The 25,887-nt window shown below is 41.6% G+C and overlaps 1 protein-coding gene across 2 annotated transcripts; it reads right to left on the minus strand.

Moving 5' to 3' along the window:
• LOC117464649 (vinculin) lies at positions 1–25,743 on the minus strand. 2 transcript variants are annotated; one of them, XM_034107184.2, is made up of 21 exons: positions 25,382–25,743; positions 14,513–14,583; positions 12,179–12,329; positions 10,667–10,775; positions 9,990–10,112; positions 9,706–9,866; positions 7,366–7,456; positions 7,089–7,236; positions 6,285–6,438; positions 6,016–6,191; positions 5,335–5,525; positions 4,428–4,627; positions 3,638–3,766; positions 3,383–3,532; positions 3,108–3,216; positions 2,713–3,015; positions 2,503–2,627; positions 2,196–2,378; positions 1,903–2,106; positions 1,675–1,779; positions 1–1,561 (listed from the first exon to the last, which is right to left on the minus strand). In XM_034107184.2, exons 1-21 carry the CDS (start codon positions 25,547–25,549, stop codon positions 1,415–1,417), a joined length of 3,198 nt encoding a protein of 1,065 aa, XP_033963075.1. In that variant the 5' UTR covers positions 25,550–25,743; the 3' UTR covers positions 1–1,414. The 2 variants fall into 2 exon arrangements, with proteins under 2 accessions (XP_033963075.1, XP_033963074.1); XM_034107183.2 differs by having other exon boundaries at positions 7,366–7,459.
• Positions 25,744–25,887: the final 144 nt, after the last annotated feature.

Below are 25,887 nucleotides of genomic sequence, written 5' to 3' on the forward strand. Positions count from 1 at the left end.
TCAAAGTGCTATAAAATGCTTTATTACAAAATAGTGAACATTGCCTCAGCAAAATGTTGTTCAGGCCCATTTAAACCCCAACCAAGTGACGTCATTTTGAACAAACATTCTCTGGGTTTGCATAGAGCATCATTTGACATGAAGTAAAAGTCATGAAGCGGGGTTACCTTATAGAAGAATCATGTACAACAAGTGTTTTTGAATAAATCAACACTCTCATACAACACATCTGTAAATAAAAACTGTACCAGTTGCAGATAAAGTGTATTATCCAAGGCACATCAGTTTGTAGTAGATACTTAAAAAGACACATTCACTCGAACAGTCTTCAGATATTTAAAAAAAATATCAACTATGGTCGCCAGAAATAGTGGCCAGTTATGTTTAGTGTGTTCAGACAAATGTGATAGCATAACATTTCATCAGCTGCAGATGACACAGTGATCCTTATCTAACCTCTGGTCATGTACTACCTAGGAGAAGTGTGCAATTCATATATCACAACAAAATGTTTTATTGTGCACAACAAGGAAACATGAGACAAGCTGTGTGCCGTGTTAAGAAAAGGAAGCTTTGTTAGCTTGCTGTGTAAATCAGAGTAATTGCAGGAATTGCAACATGTGAAACATTACACATATCTAGAATTAGTTGTTTAAGTATCTTTACTTGCTGTTGTTGGCAGATTTTTAAGTTACTTTTTTAAGTAACTAAATATGTATTGCTGACCAAAAAAAGGCAACTTTACTTTCAAAGATCATGGCAGAAAGTCTTTGGCAGAACTCTTAAGAAAATAAAGAATGCTACAATTGCATTACAATATGTAAAACAATGAACAGTGTTCACTTTCACTTGTGAGCATATAGAATAGTGTAAACAGGCATAATTATAATGTATACATTTTGCGTGAGCTGAGCATCTGTACTGTACTTGTAACAACTCGTCAAGTTCATGTGCTTATTCTAGCAAAGATGAATACATGATAGTAAAGGTTAAAGTATCAGTACAAAGATATAAAAATGTCTCTTGAGAAAATGTAGTTTTTTTTATTTAACTTAAGGTTTATGTTTAGAAGAGGCCAAAAACCATCCTTGCATTATATGTAATCAGACCTCTAATTAAAAATACAGTATATATTCCTGGGATTTGTCAAAATAAGCTTAAAAACAATTTTTTTTTACACTCTTTTAGAAAAAAAGACGTCCCCAGTAAGAATCTAACCCATAACTCGCACTGATAGTCCCATTGTCTACATTCTACCAGAACAGGAACTGTTACAGACAGGACATGGGACTAGCAGAGGAAGTGTGACGGGCACCGATATCATAGCTCTGATGAAGAATATATCTGTACATTCAATGTCCTCCTGGATCACTAGATAGAACCAACAATAACCGGAGGAACAGCGGCTCTTGTCTTACTGGTACCAGGGGGTCTTTCTGATCCAGTGAAGGGCAAAACCTGCGTCCGTCCGGATCTTAATGGAAGCTGCCTCGGCCTCTCTGACCGTCTCCTTCACGGACTGCATCAGGTTCTGAGCATTGTGGACCAACATCTCAGTAGCCTGGGGAAGAAGGAATTAAAGAGCTTCAGTGATGAGGGGGACTCAAATTATACTAATATAAAAACATAATGAGTCTTGTGATTTGACCCATCCATTCAAAATAATCTGCTCACCTGCTCCGACTCCTCTTCACTGATGTTGGTACGACCCAACATGGTGGCCTTGACTGTGGAGAGGATTTTGAGCTGAGTGCTGATGGTGGGAATGCGCTCACACACCTGAAAAGAGGTCAGAAAGTCAGACAAGGTATACAAGAAAAAAGCCTAGCCATTCCACAGTTGCAATCCACTGCAAACTACTCTGACAAGCCCCACCAACCCTCTAAAGCCGACTGAACTGACCTGGAGCAGGTTGGTCCGGATACGCTTGTCAGTACACTGCTTGGCCACCTCCTTGGCCAGCCGTGTGACTTCATCAGAAGCCTTAGCGATGTCCTTGGCGCACTGGATGAGGGCGCGCTTGTTTCCGCCACCTCCACGCACCAGACGAGACATTTCAGCCATGAGCAAGGCCATTCGTTTTGCAGCACCAATGATGTCGTTTCCCTATGAGGTACGATAGGAGCATGATCAATCTGAAGGTGGAGGATTCCAACGTGAAAGCCCCTTACTGTGTTTACATTACTGTCACTTACTTTGCTGGACCATTTGCGAGCTTCATCGTGGAGCTGCCTGGCAGCCACCATCATGGGCTCGTTCACCATATCACCAGTCTGCTCGGGGAACTCCTCATCTTTCTCCTCTGGGGGAGGAGGCCTGGGGGGAGGAACCTCACCCTCGGGAAGAGGAGGTTTGGGTGGTGCTGCCTCATCGTTAAGCTACAAGGCAAGTTAAAGTAATTATGGTTCAGCGGTTTGAATACACATGTGGTTTTGGACACAAACACCGAAGCAGCTTTAGATGTTTTTCCAAATGAATAGTGTAGTTGGTCTGAGGATTTACATTAAGCTGATCCAGTTCAGGAGGAGGTGGTGGGAAGTCTGGCTCCTGGGGCAGGAAGGCCTCTCTGACCTTTGCCACGGCACCAAGAATATTATAACCTGAGTCCAGAAAGCCTTTCTGAAGACCTGGTAATCAAAAGAAAACACATTCATCAATAATCAGAAGGTTCTACAGAACATAATCCTAAAACATGTTAGCACAACCACTTACTTGGATCCTTGATATTTCCAGCTACTGCTTTAGCATCCATCACCATAGGAGAAATTGTCTGGCTCAGTTCGTCAGACGCAGCCTTCACCATCTCCCTGAATTTAGGATCCTCAGAGTTCTCCACCTCTCGCTTCGCCACCAGGAGGATACGGTTGGCTCTGCGGGCGATGCTGGTGGCGCCGGCGACCAGCATCTGAGGCTGGTGGTTGGCCATGGCCAAACGGCACTTCTCCAGGTCCTTCTTGATGGCGTCCTCTGAGGCATCCAGCAAGGATTTGGTATCGATGGCCTCGTCCACCAGACCTAAACATTGATAACGTGTTAATATAGGGAATAACAATGGCGTAAAAGGAATCATCTATCAGGGAATTCACAGCGTCTTGAAGGCCCATCACCTGTCATTTTCTCCACGTTGTCGATCCACTGATTCTTCATGGTTTCAAAATGTTCGTATGCCGCTTGGTTGCCAGGGTTTCTCAGCAAAATACGAGCCGCAGATACCACCTTAAAAAACAATCCGAGCCATTAATTGTCAGTCCAATGACAACTGCGACAGACTTGGCTCAGGAAGCTAGAAACACTTAAGCTATGCGGCTGGTGAAGCAGAGTGGAGGGTGGAGAGGAGTGGACTGAAAACATAAACAGATATAAACACTAAACCATCACATACTTGTGGTGTTAAGTCTCTTGTTGACTTGACAGCAGCCTGGATTCCCTCCACTGTGCTTTTGTTGGCAGTGCCGACAGCAGCAGCTTTCTCTGCTGTGGTGCCAAGCTTATTGGCGTGGTTCTGGAAGTTGGCAGCCCTTTCGTCAAAGACCTAAACATGATTAATAAAACAATTACCCAAAAGAACAGTTGGGAATAATAGTACACCCTGCAGATAAATGTAACGCCACTAAAGTGAGATCGCAGCGTGACTGACCTCATCTCTGTTAGGGGCGTCCAGGGGGGCGGTGGCAGCCACTGCCAGCAGTTTGATGGGGGTGGTGGTGTCACTGAAGATGTCAGACACCTCCTGAGTCATCGCCTCCTGCATCTTCCCTTTCAGGTCCTGGGAGGAGGACAAACAGATGTTACAAACGCACTCACAGTCAGATCAGGAGTACTTCATAAACCGCTGATCTTTAAGATACACACATTCTTATAGAGCTTCAATGTCCCCGTAAAATAGTAAGTCCTGAATAAAAGCCAACTTTGAGGTTTTATTCATTTGACAGTTTTGGAGAATTGATTTATAATATTATAGATTACATTTATTAAGGCAGATTTAAAGCCTACATTCAGGTGTGTACAACAACAACTTAAAACATGCTTTCTGTAAATTGCAGACTTTTATAGGAACCTATACAAATCTTTATTCAGAGTAAATTATTTTGTAGCTTTTTAGAGAGACCTATAACTTGTCAGCTTGTAACTAATCCGAAAGAATGGAGAAAAAGACACATTTGTAGATCTGTGCTTTTCTCAGATTTTTACTATTACAATCATTTTACCTTTGAAGCTTGAGCAGGACTTTTAGTGAGTATTTTCCCATTGTGGTCGTACTACTTTTACTTATTGTAACATATGCAATCTTTTGAATTTCTTCCACCACTGGTAACCAGCAGAGGGGGTTGTTTCTCTGTGTCTGTGTATCATGATCTATCACAGACAGACAGATCTATCATTGTACAGGTCAGAATGAGAATAACTGTGAGTAATAGCCATCTTACTTTCAGAGCCTCCTGGAGCTGCTGAGCAGCAGCCCGTGCCTGGGGAGAGTCCCCTTCCCCGCGGGCAGCCAGGTCGGCCAGCTGGGCCATGAGCTGCTCCACCAGCTCACACTTACCCAGCAGCTCCTGCCTGTAGGGGCCCTGCAGAGCGTTGGCCAGCCTGCGGCCCTCTGCCACCAGCCCGCGGATGGCTGCCTGACCTAAACACACACACAACAAAATGTAAAGACATCAAGATTTACAACAACAACAACAATCTGATAGTTAACTGCTAATGAACATACTGTTATAGAGTGAAATAAGAAAATATCTTTTTTATAATTTCTTATCTTGCCATCACAGATATGTTGTATTAATTGTCAAATGGTCTATCAAATATGAATGCCTAAATCCCCCAAAGACATTACATTTGTTTTTACATTGATGAATCTAGAGTGTTTGCAATTTTTGCTTAATAAATATTATCTAATTTAAGGCAACTTTAAAGGGTGCTTTTCAAAGCCAGCGTTAAGTTTGGCCAACTCCTGCAAATAGCTGCCCATTGAATGCTGGGTAGTTTCTGTAATGACTGTTTTAATCAACACTAGGGGGAATGAGAGCCATGGCTTCTTCTGTATCATTTCATGTTGTTCCTTTGAGGTAAGGTTATATTGTGTGAAACAATCCATCTCAGAGAGGTCACAGCTCCATTGTAAACAAACACGACGCTGTTCAGGCTTGACAGGAGACGAGCCAAAACCAAAGAACGACATAACAGTGTTAGAGCGCTGTGGAATGTTGAGGACAGTAGAAAGGGACATGTACACCAAGTGTCTGGTCTGCTTTTGAATCACAGGAGCAGTGGATGGAATGTGAAGGAGAAAGATGGAGAGATGAGGAAGTTGGGGAGGATGGGAGCCAGACTCACCCACACCGCTGTCATCTATGGTGGGATTTTCAATCCAGCGCTGCGCCTGCTCGATTTTTCCTTCCAAGTGAACAGCTGCCTTCGCAGGCCTGCTGTTGGCCACAGCTTTGTTGGTCTTGGACTGCAGGTTCTGCAGAGCTGTTGCGATCTGTTTAGACAAAGCTCTGGCCTCAGGAGTATCACCTTTACCCCTATAAGGAATAAAACAGGCGTGAGGTGGTGTTTTTCCTTAGAAAGATAAGGCTTGAATTAGGTTGGTTAATAGCTATCTTTAGTTAGAGCGCAAGAAGCTAGTGTTTTGATACGGCAGCTTTAGTCGAAATACAAATTATTCCACTTGAAAATGTAGTACATTTTGAGCTTTTTACAATTCCTGGTGATGAACCAAAACACTTACTCTAGACCAGTTGTACAAGATGGAATAATAATGGTTCCTGTAAAACAGTTTCATGGAATTTGTAGTCCCACAGAAAGAATAGGGAACTGTTACAAGGAAAACATTCCGTCAGAGATCTACAGGCATATATGACTTCCAATACTAGGTATAATTACTTAAACAACTGTAAAGAAATGTAAAAGCAGACCTGTGGGGTTTGGATAAAGTGGCTGCCAAATTCAGACTCAAAGAAAATACAAATGCAGCATAAAATGATTCAATATCGCCCTCAGTCAGGAACTTACTGTCTCCTGAGATCAGACAACTTGGCAGTCATGGCAGCGATCTCTCCAATAGAGCGCAAGATGTCCTCTCTTTCTTTGGGATCCTCACACATGTCTGCAATCCTTTTGGCCTCGGTGAGCAGTGCCCTGATGTTCTCTTCTCCCTCTGGGCCGCCGTTAGGGTCTGCCAGCCAGCTCTGCAGGGGCAAACGCAAAGAAAATACAATCAAATACTTCCATCTTAAGTTTGAAATCCTTGTTTAGGAAGCCAAGTGGAGTTAATGGATCACCTGGGCAGCATCAATCCGTTTGGCGATGGCCTGCTTGGAGTTAGTCATGGCCTCCAGCTTGCGAGCAGCATTTTCCACCTTGCCAGATAGCACGTCGAGCCCCTGGGAAACCTGCTGTGCCTTCTGCATGGCGGCCGGGGACGCCCCCTGACCTCTGGGGTGGACAAAGAAAACACAGATCCATAAACTGGGGAACCTGAGACCACACATGCAGACTTATTAGTTTACTTACTAAAAAGCTTTATGTCTCCGTGTTGAAGAATTAGATTCCCTAACTTAATGACTATATTAGCATCCGAGGCATCTCTTAGCCTTCAGAGGAGTTACTCAACCGGGGGCTAAAGTAGATTATAGATTAATACCAGACAGCTGCTTTTTATCGAGTGTGACTCAGGGTCCCTGGTGACAATCGGCTTTCATATCATAGGGATATCACTTGCATTATTACACACTATAATCCTCTCTATTATGCTTACTGCCTCCCTTTAAGGATGTTAAAGGAAACTACTGTGCAAAAGGAGCATTAATAATAATGGATATTAAATGAAACACCGGTACAGAATCACAGAGGGAGGACACCACCTAATGAAAGATATACGAGTGAGTGAAGTGGGAGGCGGATGTCTTTTCATAGCACACACCCACACACACACACACACACACACACACACACACACACACACACACACACACACACACACACACACACACACACACACACACACACACACACACACACACACACACACACACACACACACACACACACACACACAGCAATGTGTTTTAGGATGTATAGTGTACCTGGCCCTGATATCAGACACCTGGTCAGTCATCTGGCCCAGAGTCTTGGCAGTGCCCAGGATATCTCTGCGTTCCTTCCCAGCACACAGTTCACCAACTTTCCCGGCTTCATCAAGGATCTGGCGGATGGCCTGCTCGCCTGCATCCCCTAGAAGCACCAAACAAAGCCACACATCAGTACTTATCTAGATATAACCAGATAATCAGTCTGAGGACATGATTAGTGGAAGAATAGATAGTTACGATTGGTAAATTGGTAAAATAGGAATTGTATTACCTGGTTGAGCGTTTGGATCTCTCAGCCAGTTCTTAGCTTGAGCTATCTTTGAGTCGATAAGCCCCAGAGCCCTCTTCATGGCCTCTGTGTCCTTTGGGTTAAAATGGCAAACTAAATGAATAACTTAAAAGGGAATCAATGCAACTAGAGAAAACAAAAAAAAGTTGGATCAATACCCTAAGTCATACATGTATATATATATTCTTTCTATAAATGATGACATGAATATTAGGGACACTGGAATGTTGTGTTCATTTCAAGTCAAATGTCCTGTTAACAGTGTCTTCTGTGTGAATGAGGCTAACGTACTGTATGATGTCATATCATTATATTCCTTTTTTAAGAATAAGTTCGTGACTCATTGAAACTGAGCTTGGGGTGTATTTTCATTCAATTATTTCCACAGTGAGTGACATGGTGTAGAAAAGCTCCAGGCTCTCGTCATGGTTCTGATCAAACCCAACTGTTGAATTATTCCACTTAAAGAGCACCACGCAGCAACGTCTATGTGCAGCACCGCTCACATCTGTCAGGCACACCCACGGAGCGCATGCCGTATCCGTCATTCTTTCACATCATCAAAAAGGGAGTGTGTATTGTTAGGAAAGCCAAACGACTCTCCATTGTATCTCAATCAGAGTGGATGGAAATACAACAATCTGTCCAACAGAGGCTGACTCGACAATGAGTCCACTCATTGTCGAGTCAGCAGAACAAAGCGGAGTCCTGTTGGACACGGAGCAAAGCAGGAGACCAGAGCGGATGAATGAGTGAGCTTTTTTCCCATGGTAGAATAATAGGAATTCAGAAAACACTATCCTTCATTTTAAATCATGTATCTTCATCTCAGCAAAAATGTCATAGCAATTGAAGACTAAGAACACACCTCCAGTGTTTGTTTTAAGAATATCTATTTCAAAATGTGTCTGAGCCCTGACGATAATCACTTTGTTAAAATAAAAGAGGGCAACACACAGGTTTATTTGAATAACTGGGAGTGTTGAATAACATAGCAGAACAAGGGAGGAAACAGGAAGTACAACGGTTTGAAGTGATGTCACCAGAGCTGCGGGGGTTTATTAGTTTGCTGTTCAAACTTGCGCAGCTGCTGTTCTGCATGTAATCACTTGTTAATGCGAGTTGAAAAGCTGTGAAGTAATGTGAACGATAGCATTGATATAGGATCATTGCCCTGTAATGCAAACACACATCCATTACAGTTTATAATCTAACACAGGATGGTAGCCTATCTATTGGATAAAAACTGAAATGAGCCGTTCACAGAACAAAATGTGTTTCTATGTGATCTCCTCCTAATGCTGTATGTACGTACGGTAAGGTAAATGCTGACACAATTCAAATGAATGACACCCAAATCAATACTGCACGGTTCAGGTCAATCAATAATCAGACCGGTTGAGGACATGCATAGTGAGGTTTAAAAGACATAGGAGGAGCACACACAGATGTTGATACAATGTCATGTTATGAAGCAAAACAGATCAAAAAGAAGATTCCACATAGATGGACTTTCAGCTTCCAACCTGCTTAGGACTTCTTCAATACACACCGTTTCATTAGCAGTCCAACCAATTCAAAGTGCTAATTAACTCTTACGGTATATATATATATATATATATATATATATAGTCAACAGTTTACCTATCCTGCCTACTGATAAGCACACAATGGCACCACAAAGCACAAGACAGCACACACATCTGTCAGACATGCTGCTGCACAACCAATCTGCGAGAGAGGTAAAGCTTACCTTCTACAGGGGGTGAAGGGAGAAAGAAACGGTCAAAAGAAAGGAAGAACCACATAAATACAAATGTTGAACTGGACATACCAACTGAGAGCAACACAAAGTGTCAAACAAGAGAAAAGGTGGCAGAGAAAGAGCCCTTTAAAGAGTGTGGGGACAGTAAAGATATAAAAACGAGCCCAAAAGACGACCGAGCTACAACGAGACACAGAGAAAGTTCCTACTTTATTTAATAACGGTATGTAAGCTTCAAACATTGTCAACCTTCTAATGAGGTCATCCTGATGAAACAAAGTGCATGCCTTGTTAAAAAAGAAAGAAAGAATGCAAATGAGAAAGGCTTCACTTAATATTCTCTCCAGTCTGCAGCTTCCTGCCAAAGGCATTCTGGGAGTGTGTGAGAGCACACTGGGTAGCACAATTGTTTAAATGTTGCTTCACTGCTTTCAGTTGATCCATAAAAAAGCGCATAAACCAAACTAAAACACTGCAGCTCGCAGATCAAAGCAGGCTCTTGTTCTTGTGTATATTTATAATAACAGTGTGTGCATGTGACACGTTATTGGGAGTACCTTATTGGCCCAGGCATCCTCGTCCCAGGACGTCAGCTGCAGCACTCTGATGATCTCATTTATCTCCGCGCTCATCTTCTCAAAAGTGAAGTTACGATTCTTCAAGGACTCCTCCACACCCTGGCCGCCAGACGTCTTGGTTGTCACAAAGATTTTGATACCTGGAAATGAAACAGAACTCACAATAAATACTCCGATAGTATGCTCTTGACACTTGCTTTAAGAAAAAGAAGAATCAACCAGCACTGAGTGGGACTGAGTGTTGATGAAGGGGGTGTGAATACCTGAGATGAGGATGGGCAGCAGCTCTTTCACTGTGTTCATGGAGTTCACCAACATCACGCGGTGCTCCTGGTGAGTCAGCTCCTGCTGTCGCTCATCGATCATCTTCGCCATCTTTGTCATTCCTGGAAACCAGCAACAAACCAAATGTGGAGAGGAGCTCAGTACATTTGCTCAAGTCACATACTTTAATGTAAATGTAAGGTGATATTACTTGTGTATTTCCATTTAAATGTACTTGTTTATTTTCAGATTAAGATTATAGGAAGGAACAGTTCATAAGAATGTGTTCACATTACATTACATTTAGCTGACGCTTTTATCCAAAGCGACTTACAATAAGTGCGTTCGACCAACAAAATACAAACTTGAAGAAAACAGAATCATATAAGTACATCAGGCTTCATAGAGCCAAAACATTTCAAGTGCTACTCAACTGGCTTTAGGTAAGCCAGTCCTTTATTAGTATATAAGTGCTATGTAAGTAGTAGTGTGTAAGTATATAAGTAAAATGTAAGGGCAGACTTGTAATGGAACACATTTTTAGAAATGAATGAAGGAATACTGCTTTTACTGAAGTAGATAATCAGATGTCTACTTTCAGGAGATACAGGCTAACACATCAACGTTTCTGAGATACTGTCAAGTCCCCACTTTAGCAGAGTATCAGCAGACTGACCTGGACCCAGGTTCTTTGTGTACGTGATCAGGTCCTCCATGGACTCCACCACCTCGGCCACCGTCAGGTACTCCAGGATGCCTTTGCACACACGGATTATTTTGCGGACCTGTGACAATGAGAGGACAAGACACCAACAAAGGCTAATTCAAAAAGTTGCGTAACCAGAGGAAATGATGCAAAAACAGGCCCCACCCTCTCTCCAATTACACAGGGATAATGCTGCCTAATGACATTCCAGCCTATTTGTCCTCACTCCAGCTCTGCGAGGACTGCTGGAGTCACCACTCCACTACAGAGCCATCCCTGAGCTGCATTGGAAACCATGATGGCACCGCTGACTGATGACTCCTGCTGACTGCTGCAGAGAGCGAGGGGGCGGCTGCTCCCAGAGAGCTGAGCAACAACTTTTTTATTTGATTCCTATCGCTGAGAGGAAAGGAAGAAGGGGCCTGATAGATGATGCTGCTGCCTGCTTCACGATTTAGGAAGTGTTTTTGTAAGAAGTATGGAGATTTCCACGGACGTGTGGTATATTTATCTACCTCTCTGTCTTCTTTATAAGCAGTAGCGTACCCTTAGGGGAGGGCAGTGCAGCAGGAATGGCTACTGTCCTTAGACCAGAAGAGCCTGTTACAGCAGGCTCAAGTGTCCATTAAAAAGACACTAAGCCCTTCCAGCTCAGCGTCTGCTCAATGAAAATCAATAGTACACCCTTTAGCACAGCTCCAAGCTTTATTAGCTGCTTTCGGTCCATTTCTCACCTTCTGCTGCCAGAGGGCTCTTTCATAGCCTCAATACTGTCTTTTTGAGGATGATATCATTATTTTTAAAGAATACATCAAGAAACAATCTCATAACAATTGATTTGCTGACTCTTCTAACAGTCAAGTATGCGCAGATCCATATCATTGGTTATTAAAGAGATATGGTGATAATATACCTGTGGCAGGACATTTTACAGTAAAAAAAACTAACTTTGTTTCAAAGAATAAACAGCAGTGCCAACTTTACTGTGAATTTGTTTAAATGTTAAATATTTAAAAGACAAATAAACATTTATTTAATCTGATTTAAAATGTGTCATTATTTGTATGTTGGTTTCCGGTATTTGTTTATAGCCGGCCAAGCAAAGAAGAAATGATGTCATGTTGACCTATTTCCAGTCATTCAGAACATCAGGCAAGACAGAGCACACTTGGTGTCCACCATTTTGCACCAATGCACTGGGAGAGCCTCAGAGCACAAGAGGCAGTTAAATCAGTTCCACCACTGTCAGATGTCACAACAAAAATATTATTAAATCAACATATGTTTCTGAAGTTAGGGCCCCATTCACATCCTGCAACATGTAGGCAATGGATGAGGTGGTAAAGTATACTGCCTGCTAAAAAAAGTTTCACTGATTGATATTTCTTTCCTTTAACAACTTTTTTATTCTGACCTCGTTGTTCAACAAAAAGACTGGACAAAGTTATTTGAATTAGACTGAATGAATGGATGAAGGAATACCTCAGCTTCGTCAAAGGTCAGGAGAAGGTCAGAGGTCCCAGAGAGGATGCCCCGCGAACCATCGATGAGGTAATCCCGAGCAGGGACGGAGTACGGATCAGCTTTCAGCATGGAGGCAGCCTGCACCAGTTTAGTGCATGCAGTCTCCACTCTGTGAAGAGCAAAGAATGATGGATTTAAATACCAGTACAAAATGAAATAAAAAAATCCTCAAACCAAGTGTCATGCTGATGATACGGAGCCCTTCAAAAGCCAGATGGACTTTACGCATGGAAACAGCAAGTCGCTCGCAGCAAACACATATGGAAGCTTTGCGATACAGCTGGCCATAACAAACACTAACAGCTGTCCTATCAGGACTTTGTTTCATTTCAAATGAAGAACATATAAGATTTGACTGTAACTGATGCCGAGTGTAATCAAGACATGACAAAAAGGAATTTCAGCTCAAAGGAAATGTGATGTGAAAAATCAGCTGATAGAATTTCACACCTTTCACACAGAGTTCACACATCATGTCAACAGCTTACTATGTCTCATCCGAACGCGATAGTTAGTGTCCTTCCTGTTCTACAAACAATGTGTGTCTGCAGCTTGTTTGAAAACCAATACTGTTGGCGACAAACTGCAGCTTGTATGGAGACACTCGTTTTTAGATCACCAAACTGTGTTCTTTAGTACGAATATGAAAATGAGAAGGTTCCCATTTACGAAATATCTCCTCAAGTTTTCCTTAGACCTTAAATCTTTTTGATGATTTAAAAAAGGGACTTATTTGGGGAATTATTTAAGCATATAAACACTATGTTTGTTTTGTTGTATTATTCTTGCACAAGAAATCTACTGACATGAGCTTTGTTTAAATGAAAAAGCCGAATGAATAGTTAAATGGCAAGGACATTTAATTTGGAATTGAATAAGGAATGAATGGGATGTGGTGAAATCAGGTTGGTAGCTGGTTAAAAATGAAAATGGCTTTTTAATTGTTTTAAAGGTTGAGTGGACTAAGGACAGAGTGTCATATGTTGCACAGAATGAAAAGCCCTATGAGGCTTTTGGACTATATAAATAATATTGATGTGACTTCTGCAGCACGAGTATCTGTAGCTCGTGACAAAGGAGTTGGCCTGTTCTCACAGGAAGTGATTTGGATCTCAGGAGGCAGAGCTCCACTCTGAATGGCTTCGGCCCAATTTAACCTCCTGTTTGCACAGAGATGGAGATGATTGATTGTTGCCTCCTGGCCGCGGTGCACTCAGTGAACTCCAGAGCAGGAAAACAACAGGCTCAGCTCTTTGACTCTGCATCATGCATGCCACCTGCGTTGTATCATAACAGCCATATTGCACATAGATCAGGCAACAAGCCAAGAACCGACTGTATACTGCTCTCCTTCTTTGCCTACGGGCCAAATGTTGCCTCGGTAACAAGATCATTATTGTTAGTTTTCCACATTTTAGGCGTTGCAGAGGGGCCAAACAAGAGAGGCTGAGTTTCCATTCTTCAGAAGGAGCAAGTCTCCTGCAGGATACAGGCTAATGTATGTGCATGACATCCAGGCTGGTGGTGTGTGTGTCTCTGCAGAGCCAGCCAGCAGTGTCCTTCAGCGTGCACTAGCGAGAAAGAGCCATGCATTAACCGGACCCCGACAGACACTATATTTAGTGAAGGAGACGCATTCCAGCGTATGTGCTGATGGATGACGACAGGGTGAAGATGTGACTTTGAGGCGCCAAATGTGTTGAGCCTCACGACCTGCGCCTGCCAATATGTTTCATCCCCGACCTTGGGGGGTGGGGCTCTCAGGTCCTGCCACTCCCCACCTCCACTGTAGAGTCTCATTTAATAAGGATCGGTCTGACTGCGATACAGACAGACTTCAGATGAGCACAAGCTACTGATTTAGCCGATTTCAAGTGATTCAGGAAACATTGATTAAGTATGTATACATCTCTTTTTCTACATCAATGTGTAAGCTTTTTTCGTGTTTCACGTTTTAAAATAAATCAAAAGCAGCAGCAGTGACTGGTTCTAATGTAGGAGTGCATGTAGGAGTTTGTGTCCCTTCTCATTTAGGGTAAAGGAACTCCACCCTAGGCAAAAAAGTATTTATGTTACACCAGGGCAAGATTCTGGGGCACTTAACATGCCGTGTCTGACCTTTGCTTGGGCACAACCAGCCATTACTGCAACAGATAAAGAGAGACACAGAGCCAGAGAGAGGCTAGTGGGTTCCACATACTGTAGGGAGACAACCATGTCATCTAAAAACATTTTTGAAAGGTTAATATTGTATGAAATTGAGATTGGCAGAGATTTCTCTTTCGTGCTTACTTGCTAAAAGCTGGTGGCATGTCCCTTTTCATGATCTGGTCCTCTGTAGTTTGTACAGTCTCCCTCCCCACCTGGAAAACACAGATTCTTGGTGAGTAAAAAACAATCAACTGGGATTTAATGGAATAAGACATAAAGGGGTGATGTACAATATATAGAATACACAATTGACATTTGCAGAACATGACATTTTCGACCCAATATTTATTCATTTAAAATCAAATCTTATTTATATAGCACATTTATAAACGATTTTTGGTCGAGCCAAAGTGCTGTACATATAATAAAAATAGCCTACAGTAGAGACACTTTACAGCAAATACAACAGCACAGATTGATCAGAATATCAGTATGAGAAAAACGACACCCTCTATCCTTAGACCCTCACATCGTACAAGGACAAACTTCCAGAGAAAACCCACAGTTTAAGGGGGAACAATGGGAGAAACCTCAGGGAGAGCAACAGAGGAGGGATCCCTCTCCCAGGACGGACAGACGTGCAATAGATGCCGTGTGTAAATCGAAGAGATAATACATTTTACAGCATATAGACCGAATGTTAGGAAATGCATGTGTCTGTAATAAGAAGACAGCCTATTTAAAGCCTAAGCCCTGTGAATTCATGAATGAATCTGTATCTGTCTTATGTATTGTCATAATTCATGCTAACAAAATTGAATACAAATGTTGGGCAGTAAATAAATGTTAACAGGTTGTTCAGCAGGTGCTCAAGTCGTTTTGGCGTATCCAGTCGTTTTCAAACTGACTCCGCCCACTTCTTGTTTCATCTCTGTAAGGGTCAGAGGGGTCTGGAGCCTGTCCCAGCATGCACTGGGCAAAGGTCAAAGACATCTTCTGCAGGTCATTGGTTCTATTACAGTGTAAACACAGATGCTGTACACTCACAGTGCCTTTGCTTCAACAATTTAGAGACGTGGGAGGAAACTGTGGTAGGTACCACTGATAACCATCGTGAGAACACAGAACTACTAGTTGTGCAGCAACAATGTTTCAAAGATGAGCCCCCATATAGCATCCTCCTGCAGTAAATATAAGAGTTGTATATGAATTAATTGGAGTTTTCATGTCTTGATTTGATTGCATGATATTGTCATCATGTTCCGCATATCATGGATAAATGCTTGAAAACAAAGACTGCAATAATATTATACTATATTTCATCAAATCATTCTTATTGCTTCAGCTGTCTCAATGTTGAGAACTACTGTGTAATATCGGCACAGGAAATATCAGTTTCTGGTTGGTTGGGAAGTGTCAGTAACATCATTATATATAGTTCAGGTATTTAACAGCCTAACCAACATCATACATGACTGCACAGGAACTACAGAGACAATAGCAAAAGCACCTAAGCTTCACAATTTCTCCTCATGATTCCAGTAAGATCAAAGGCTATTTTAACAAAAAATAAGTGGCCATCGGTAAAGCGTGACGATACACTCTTTGATGTAGTGATATAGAAATGCATGGATTCGGTGAAGTTCATTCCTGCCATCTCATCCATTATCTGTTTAATAGATGGCGTAATACAAGAAAAATCTCTTTCACTTCACAAAGTTTGTTTGGATTGGACGATGTTATTAGAACCTGGTAAAGGAGGCACCAAGGGCTGTCAAAGTGTCCAAACAAGTGTCCCCCCTCCCCCCGCCCGCCCTGGCCTCAGCCCTGATGACTAGTTCATAAGTCATGAAGATTTGGTATCACTCAGCGCTTTTTGTCAAGCACTATGAGTTGGAACAGTTGTGCTGGCTCAGTGATATGTTACAGTAAGATCCATTACCAAACTTGTATGCAACATGAGCTCTCATTCTATACATCACTATATACTATGCGTGAGTAAAAACTCTGTTACCACAACAGAGTCTTTAATCATGCCGTTTTCCAGAATGATGTCCTGCTACTCGCCCAGCGAACCATTATTTCAACAAGGCAGCTGCTGGGGGGGGGAGCAGCGTAGTTATAATGCATAGAGCAGCTGAACGTCGCCTCTCACTCAATTGCCAAAATGACTCACCTCCCCCATCATAACCTCAGCTCTGTAGGGAGAAACTACTCACCCACGTCGAGCTGCCATGGGTGAGAGATCACACGCGTTCATACCGGAACACACTGGGTGACTGAAATGAGCTGTCCCAACAGGAACACGATGAATGTTCTCTTTTTTAATATTGCTTCGATAAATATAAACTACGTGAGTGATTACCTCGCTGTCACACACATCATTCAGTAAAATCGTTCTGTTGAACCTTGCTGACAAAACTGGCAATTTAAATATGGTACCCTGTGCTTTGGGAGTTTTTAATAGCACCTTTTTGGCACAATTTACAGACATTTCGGTGAATAAATAATAATGCCAATTTATTTTTTTAAGGCCTTGTGGAAACTAAGTGATGTGGGATGTAGTCCTGATGCTGCAGAGGGCTTTCCCAGAGAGCTCGTCAACGTGTGTGACTTCAGGCAGTAGCAGAGTCATTCCAGATGGTTGACGTGGAGGCTGCAATGAAGCAGCGCAGACATACATCTCCTCACCCTCTTTTTACCGGACCAGAGGGACTCTATGAGTAACTGAGCGCTTGTAAATTTGTGACAAAGGTTGTGCCAAACTAAAACTGGAGCTTAGATGCTGTCCATCTCAGACAGTGGTTATATGCCACCCTGACATTCTAGCTGTGAACAAAAGCCAACTACAACAACTAAAGCTCTTCAATGAAAGGGCAGCGGGGCTACACACCGGGATATAGGGCACTGACAGGGTAGTAAACAAGAGGGAGGGGGGAGGATGTAACACAAAGACCTTGCACCCCTTGCCAACACTGCAGAATACAGTAACCTCATTTAAGAGAGCTCTCCCCTGCATGCAAGTCGTAATATATGAATACATAATATTAGCAGATTTGTTTTTGGTTTGCAAAACACTTGGACCTAATGGTTTAATTGTTTTTCTTTTGGGAGCTGTCAGCATCCTGTTGTAAACTGGAATCAAGAAGACAAAAAGGTTTACTTTGTTTGCTTTAGAAAGCGACTTACAACCATAAAAAAGATTTAAGTTCAATTAAAGTAAACATTTGTAAAATATTGGAAACATTACCTGGTCAATGGTTTTGAACACTTTTAAATTGGAATATCTCTGGGTTATCTAAGTCTGGCTAAATAAGAATGTATCTGACTCCATTAGCTTATGACATAGTCATGTTGCCAACATTTTGTAAATACAATCTTATAAATAAATATATATTTCTGTTCGATTATGTTCAGAATATGTTATATAAAAAATATTTTCGGGTAGGCGCGGTTCGGCATTCTGAACTTGATGAACAACTTTTTTCTGGGGGACTGAAAACCTTCTTTGTAAGAAGCTTGAGTCACGTCGGCACTGAATTATTAAAACTACGCAATGATTTATACGAGACCAAGTCAAGTTTAGACTTGATCTTTAACTGAATAAAGGTAAGAACACAAACTACACCATAGGCTAACAACCTGGGAGCCAAACGCTGAGTTCACACAGCCTTTTTAGAGTGCCGACTCATATTCTCCCCAAAGCATCAGATGGGTTTTGGCTCTATGTTCTGTATGCAACCGGGCTTCACTGTCTTTCTTTTTCTTCTCCCCACTGAGACTCTTCCTGCTGAAGGCCCAAACAGTCTGCAGCCAAACACTGATCCAAAAGATTTACTCCAAAAATAGAACCATGACCCGCGTTTATAACCACTGTTGTCAAGCCGTTCAATACGCCTGTCCTAATACGCTATTTTGAGCGTCTGTCAACTTTTGGGACCACATTCTTGCAATACACTGACCGAGCTTGACATTAGAGCTTCTTTACTCTAAACTTTTAAGAAAGTAATAAAAATGCCTATCTTTAGTTCCAAGATCAGGGTGCGACACTTTAATGACATGTTTGTGCTGACCAACAAAAACTGCCTATACGTGAAAATATTTAATTTACGATGATATCAAACTTAAACAAATAGGTTAATCTCCACATTATAGAACCTGGATGGTATTGTTCCCTAATGAAAGGCTGTTATTAATCATCAAAATAATTGTTTTAATTGATTGTTAGTCAAACTATCAATCATGGAATAAGTGTATTATTTATTAGCATTTTGCCTTTGTTTGATTATTGATAGCGAAGACAGGAAACATGGGGGAGAGAGGAAAAGACGACGTGAGAAAGTCCAGTTTCATCTCATTCTTAATCAGAGCCCAGCCTCACAGGCCAAACCACAACACAAAATCCTGTTCCCTGAATAGATTCTACACCACTTTGAGGAAGGCCAGTTGTTCACTTCCACCTTCTTTTTAAAACCTTTCACACATTCAGTGTCATCTTCTTCCAAGCTGTCACATACTGGCTGACAGTCTCATTTAACATGTGCGTCTGGAGTGGAGACACTGACCCGCTTTTCAGCCTCCAAGAGTGCTGTGAGGAAACCCTGTGTTGTGAAGGAGCTTGATAAAGTGGCTTCTCCTGTAGAACAGACTTGGCTTTGTTGACAGCAGCCCATCACTCTGCTGGGAGAAGAAAGGCCACTCTGAAAGCCTCATGGCTGCCAAGACACTGCCTGCCTTTCACATGTTGGCTAGTTTTAGCACAATGCTGTGTTAGTCATGGTGACCACAAGGATCTATGATGGCAAATTCTGACTAGCACAGTAACTGCTGCCCTTAGCAATGCCCTACAAATAAACTGGGAGCTATTTTGCAGAGGGGTTAGTTCCTCAATTTCCGCAACCATGATTCCCACTCGAAGTGACTGCAATCCGATGAGACATGCTCCCGTAAACTGATGACGCAACACTCCATTAGCTACTCCAGATCAATAGTCATTGAACCAGCCAGTGCTGCGTTCTGTGATATCAAATGACTCCTGACCGACAATGAATCGGAAAGGCAGCAGAGAGGTCGCACTGAAGGTCGACGGCTTTATCATCGCATCTGTCAAGTGGGTGTCTATGGTTTATTAATTGAGTTCAGGAAGATGCTACCCATAGGGTGTCCAAGGCGAGGAAAGTCACAAATCAAAGGGCATGCTTGGCCATGGCCCCGCAGCCAGAGAGGATATATCACGACTATCTGTCTCCAGTTACAGGAGCTTAGCGGCTGGTTCAGTGTTACTAGGGAGCGGCGCTCATCTGTGTGAATCCTTCTCTACAAGGATCGTCACAGAGGACGGAGATAACAAGAGATTACTTTGTATGGATCAACTGAGCATTGGAGAGAAAGAGGCAACATCTCACACGGGCATCCGATAAGGTGGATCAATAAACCATTAACACCCATTTGTTACTTTTGAATGGCCATACATCTTGTTGTGGGACCATCACTTTGGAATTGAAATGTATAAACCATCATTCAAACTTAATGTAATCTATACACAAATGGTAGTCCATTACAAGCAGGTTTTTTTATAATGTGTGTGCGTGAACTACAATTAGTGGCATATTACAAATGTGTCATTTACACCATCAAATCGATACTACCAGCACTCTAACACTTCAGGTGCAAGGTGATCATCAGTTTCCCCGCAGCGAGGCTCCTTCTTTTTTATTTGAGTCAAGAACCAAATATAGGTAAAACTTGCTTTTTACAACAAAGTTAGGGATAAGGCTAAACTGTAAGGATTGGATTCATATTAGTTACAACTAGGTCAATTGTTGGTAACATCGTAGTATGCATGTGCGTTTTTTGGGGAAGAAGTGACAGCCCTATTGCATTCTATCGTTTGTCATGGTGTGCAGGAGGGAGAGGGGGTTTCCCTTCAGCGGCTCACACTCTGTTCCTGAGTGGGCACACAGCTGCCGGGTGTTCCTGACTTGGCTTCCTGCATTTCCTCATCAATTCATCCCTCCTCAGTATTCCCCTATCCTGGCAAATGTTCATCCGACGCAAGATGCAGCATGAATCCATAACTAGAGTATCTCTTTTCAGACTCTGTCGTACTTGTACGACAGAGTCGTGTTGTTGCCAAGAAAACAGAGAAAAGTGGTGAGCAGCATGAAACGATTTCCCTTGACAAATCGCAGGAAGCTAGAGCACCAGGTAATAGGAAACGTTTGCTTTGGATGCCTTTAAGCACTTTAGTTAATGAACACATTTGTTTCTCATCCATAAAGGATTAAGGTAGCGGTCGAGGAAATGACAGATTCCACGCCTTATCAGATACTGATCTTAACACAGTTTAGTGTTTCAATTGGAACCACTTTCAACAGTTCCAGTAGTATTTTTTAAGTTTGGGAATCTACCCAAGTAGCTTTGCATGATTCACAAAAAAAAGTGTTTATCTTATATTGGCTTTTAATGCAGAAACTCAGTTCATCGAGATGTTGCTGTTTATTGTAATAAGTTCCAGAAGGTTGTATGCTGAAGGCTATTTATCTTAACATTTAAAGAAGTTCAAGATCACCACCACTTTTCATTGTGTTGCTGACGTTTCCTACAGAATGATGAAAATGCTACAGTTCATGTCTTTGGTGTTGTTGCGATACGCACAGTTGTGTTGTGTAACCTCAGCAACATTGCAGAAGATGCACGTTTCTCTTCACATAGGAACATATCTACTGTACAGGTCATGTGACCCCTGATCTTCGCAAACACTAACACTTCGTTCCGGGACCCAAAATCTGTTCAATGCTTTTCTTTATCCAAGCCTATAAAAAGGGCGCTATAAGAATAATGAAGTGCAACCGCTCTTTAATAAAAACGGCCAGAATAGTCAACTCACGAGCCTGACTGGTGATACGCCTGCTGTACTTCAAATTCAAGGGAAATCATTGTAACCCTCAGAATCCGTTTTTGTATACATGTATAGGTTTGATATGTACAGCAAATATAATACGAATGTATTAGACTAAGCATATGTATTAGACTAAGCATCGTGTCTTTAACTTAAAAAATTAAACCCGACGGATAAGTGATAAATAAGGAGGATTAAGCAAGTTAAGTGCCATTTGGTTGGTTGTTGCAATAAAGCTCAGCAAGTATTTCCTCCTGCCAAGCTAGTTATTGTGCTTATGTTATGTCATTGTTGCACAAGCTATTTCAAAATGACCACAAGGCTGGTTTATTGCACAAACAATCTACACAACGTCTCTCACACTACTCCTAACATGTTTACCCCCATATAAAGTTAGCCATATCTTGCCAGTAAAAAATAATTCACCAGATTATAGCTTCAATCAATGTGTGTCAAAAACTGATATCATAAATAAAGATGAAGCTCACATGAGCAGCCGTGTGGACCCAGGTTTTTCTCCAGGGGAAGGATTGTTTATTGATAATCTTCAATATTTCAAAAAAGGATCAGCTCAATCCCCCGCTGAGCAGAGGTGCATTCCTTGTTACGGGGAATTCTTCACATTCCTCACAATTAATGTCAGGCTCATTGTCTCAATAGATGCTGAGCACTAGTGAAGGGTCTAAGTTAGAGCGGGCATATTTAACAATTGCAATGGTTTGTGGTCATGCGCTACACTTTAAATACTGGTTCGGTAGACAGGGGCTAAACCTTTTTTCTCCATGCATCTGGAATAACAAGATTACACCGTTTCAAATGAATGATTTAAAGATCTAGAGTCTAGACATTGTTCATGGTGAGTGCCCCATATCAGACAGGCTGAAGTGTTTAAGAATGTCCTCATCGTTTTTTCCTTTGTCTGGTATTGAAAAGTCACCTGAGGCATACATCAGAATATGTAAATAGAAAATAACCCAATTTTCAATCATATTTTAAGGTAATCGAAAAACTAACATGATTAACTGTGTTTTAGCTTCTGGCTCAAGAGATTTTGAACACAATTTATAATAGAAAAAGTCTGTTCAACAAGTGGTTTTCTGAACCAGACAATGAGATAAATAGCGTTAAGAATCTTTAAAGAAATGCAACTTGACCGCCTTCATCCCTTCTCATTCTAAGGATCACCCTTTCTTCAATACTAAGACTATAGTATATGGTCTTATAGAGTCCTAAATTAAGAACAAAACATTCCTGTTTCCTGTAAAAATGCAATCGTCTTCAGCCACAAAGAAGTCAAAGATAAGAGCCAGTCCACACAGTGTTGGATTTGTTCAGCTCTGCAATGTATGACTCACGAGACTGGTGGGATTGAAACCAGAAGACATTACATCTGATCCTTAACTTCAACGATATCATAACACTGTACATGTTGTCGTGTTGCTATAGCAACTGGAAATAATTACAGGTCGACTCATTCATTCAAGCCACCGTTGGAAACATCTGATCACAATTCAGAATGTCCAAAACGCCTGGATCATTTCACCCCCCCGCCAGTTGATGTTGCAAAAGACATTTTATGTGTCAGGATATGATTACAAGCACTGCTTCATTCAATGATTCAGCGAAACGTATTTTTGCATCATTTCGAGCCACTTGGGGAGGAACTTTTAAAACCAGTTGACTGACACCTTCCCCACACATATTTGGTGGTATTCTAATATTATACCTAATGTGTTAGATAGGATTTGATTATTTATAAATCAATCAAAAACGATAGGATTTTATTATTTATAAATCAGTGAGGTGCCTACTAGCAATATTTGCAATGTAAAGAAAGTAAGTCCATTATGTACTCTCATTTTAGGTCCTGCTATTAAGCTGCTGGATGTTTTGCTATTTCCTCTGGATTGTTGATGATTATGAGCAGGTAAGCAAACTAGCCTTTTAGATTCAAACGAGCTGATGCTTGAAAATGTAACAGAGTAAATTCAAACCCCTAAAACAAGAGGATAGAAAACCTCCATACAGCAGAATTGGATGTGCATGTATTTTCACATGCACATCATTATAATTCCTTGTACATTCATCTTTAATAACGCTGTTAAATTTGACTAGCAAATCTCTTTAGTATGAAAATATTATAGTTTAAGCAAAAAGGTTAACTATGTACAACCACAACTGTTTATGGCGGTATTTATATACTGTTACCCAGGGTATTACTGCAGTATGAAGTCTAAACACCTCTCAATAATGCCTCTCAGAGGACGGACGTTTTGTGGCTGTTGACAATGCACACAACGGGGTACAGACTAATAGTTGGGACGTAGTAGTTATTGAGGGATAACAAAAGGCATAGAATAAAGTTAACTAGTTTGAACTGGTTAAATATTGACCATAAACCCTACTAAATAAACTGAGGGCTAATGGAAGGCAATCCCTGTAAACCGAGAATTCCTTTGCTGACAGGCCAGAGAAATAGTCCAAATGTATCGCCTAACTGCCAGGCTGAGAGAACAACACACAGGATGTGGATAATTATGTAAATTATGCTGTATGATGTCCTTTTGTTGTTCTATTTATGTTTTTATGTTTCATGTGGAACTACTTGAGCAGGTCTCCCTTGAAAAAGAGATCAATGATCTCAATGGGATTTATCTGTATAAATAAAGGTTTGAAATGAAATGAAAGGAACCAAGTGTGCCTAATTTAGCCTCCATCCCTCTTCTTCTTTACAAGCCACAACATCTTGACAGCCCCTTCATATCTCCTTGCTTCCCTTTTAAGAAACTGTCCATGTCTTGGTTTGTGTTTCAGGCTGAACATTTGAGGAAACAACTGTGTCATTTCCTTATTTGTTGCCATAATAGATACTATGTGGCTCTGAGGAGCACCACTGTGGTCAGGTCTAAATATAATTGTAACTCAACTACATCTGGTGAAGCGGACGCACATCATTTATCATCAAGATATGATAATGTAGAGCACTCACTTGGCAGAGTGAGTCCAACTTTGAGCTACTTTGGAAAGTTATATTTGCTCTTTGTTAGTTGCCAGGATCCCTCAAAAATCTGCCAACAATTATGATTACAGTTTGTTCTTTAAAGTTAAGCCATAGGTAATGAAATATGCATTTACTTCTTTATTCATTTAGATGCAAATTCTGTATTTCTTCAGAATCAGAAAGTTATTGAAGCTAGTGAATGAACTTTTGGGGAGAAAAAGACACATTTTGACAGGTGGAGGGAGATTCCGGGTTATCAGAGAGCCCATTAAAAAGTATGACCCATCAAAAATCATATTGGGCCATAGCTGCTGTTGACAGATGTGAAAACACAGTATGTGACCAAATAAATAAGTAATATAGCCAACATCCTTTTTCGGCCACACAATGTAATGGTTCACTGACACATTGCGTAGCAACGAAACCACATGCAAATTCACTTTTTTGAAACATTTCTGCAACCAGAGTGAAGGTTTGACAATGCTATCTCAATCTTTATCATCACATTAGCAGAGCATTTGTAGCTCAAATATATGTATGCATCAATAATCAATAATTGATGTAACTGCCCATGAATCATTGTAGTCTATATAGATATGTTTAAAAGAGTTGGATGAAATAATATGCTGTCCCACCTACTATATATGAACTGAGGGCCCTGAAATAAATTCTGCATTCTAGGTTCATTCATATTCCCATTCAAAACCGTATTCATTAGCAACTAATGCAACTTATCTATCAAATAAAGTGGGTATACTGTTGAATTGCAGCCTGCCCCAGTACCAGGCTGGCTCACAGATAGCAGCAGTGCCTACGTCAGGACATGGCAGGCAGCTACCGAGGAGGCAGGGCATATTCTCAAGGGGAAAAGGGCGTCACTGCCCTTTGCCCCGACTCAAACAACTTCAAGAAACTTAAATAGCATGCATACTTCTATTTTATCTGATATTCAACACATAAGAAAGAGCTAGCTACATTATTTTCGTTGTGTTTTAACGGTAAAGTTAGTTCATTTCAAGCGGATGGTGCGGGACAAAGAGCGACAGGTAGCCTACACTAGTCGCGTTTAGGCAGACTTTACCAGGCAACATTTTACAAAGTTACTCACCCGAACAAGGTTGCTGACGGCCGCCTGAACAGCAGCCACCGGCGCCGTCAGATCTGGTATAGCTTTCCCGTCAACTTCACCTTCTTCGTGCATTATCACCAGATGGGATATCTGCTGAGCCACTGGCTCCAGGATACTTTCTATCGTCTTCGTGTGAAACACCGGCATGTTGGCAACTTTTTACCACTATCCAAGAGAGAAACAAGTTAATATTCTACCAACTAAGGCAGTTTTCTGCCAAACTCCCACTACTACAGTTTTAAACACTCCTGGTAGCTTTTTCCCCAGGTCAGTTTCACCCTCCGGTATGAAGACTACAACTACTCCCGTGAAACCATCAACGTGAAAAACTCCCAGCCAGAGAGGGAGCGAGAGCAACCTAAACGTCAACCAACGTTTCCCACACCCTGGCCAATCAGCGAGCGAAAAGGCAACTTTCCTGCCGCCTGATTGGTCGAATGCGGTGTCGCTCAGTATCAGCACCTCCCGCTTCCACACAAGCGAGT

This window comes from Pseudochaenichthys georgianus, chromosome 19, assembly GCF_902827115.2.
Source record: "Pseudochaenichthys georgianus chromosome 19, fPseGeo1.2, whole genome shotgun sequence".
In the NCBI taxonomy this organism is placed as follows: domain Eukaryota; kingdom Metazoa; phylum Chordata; class Actinopteri; order Perciformes; family Channichthyidae; genus Pseudochaenichthys; species Pseudochaenichthys georgianus.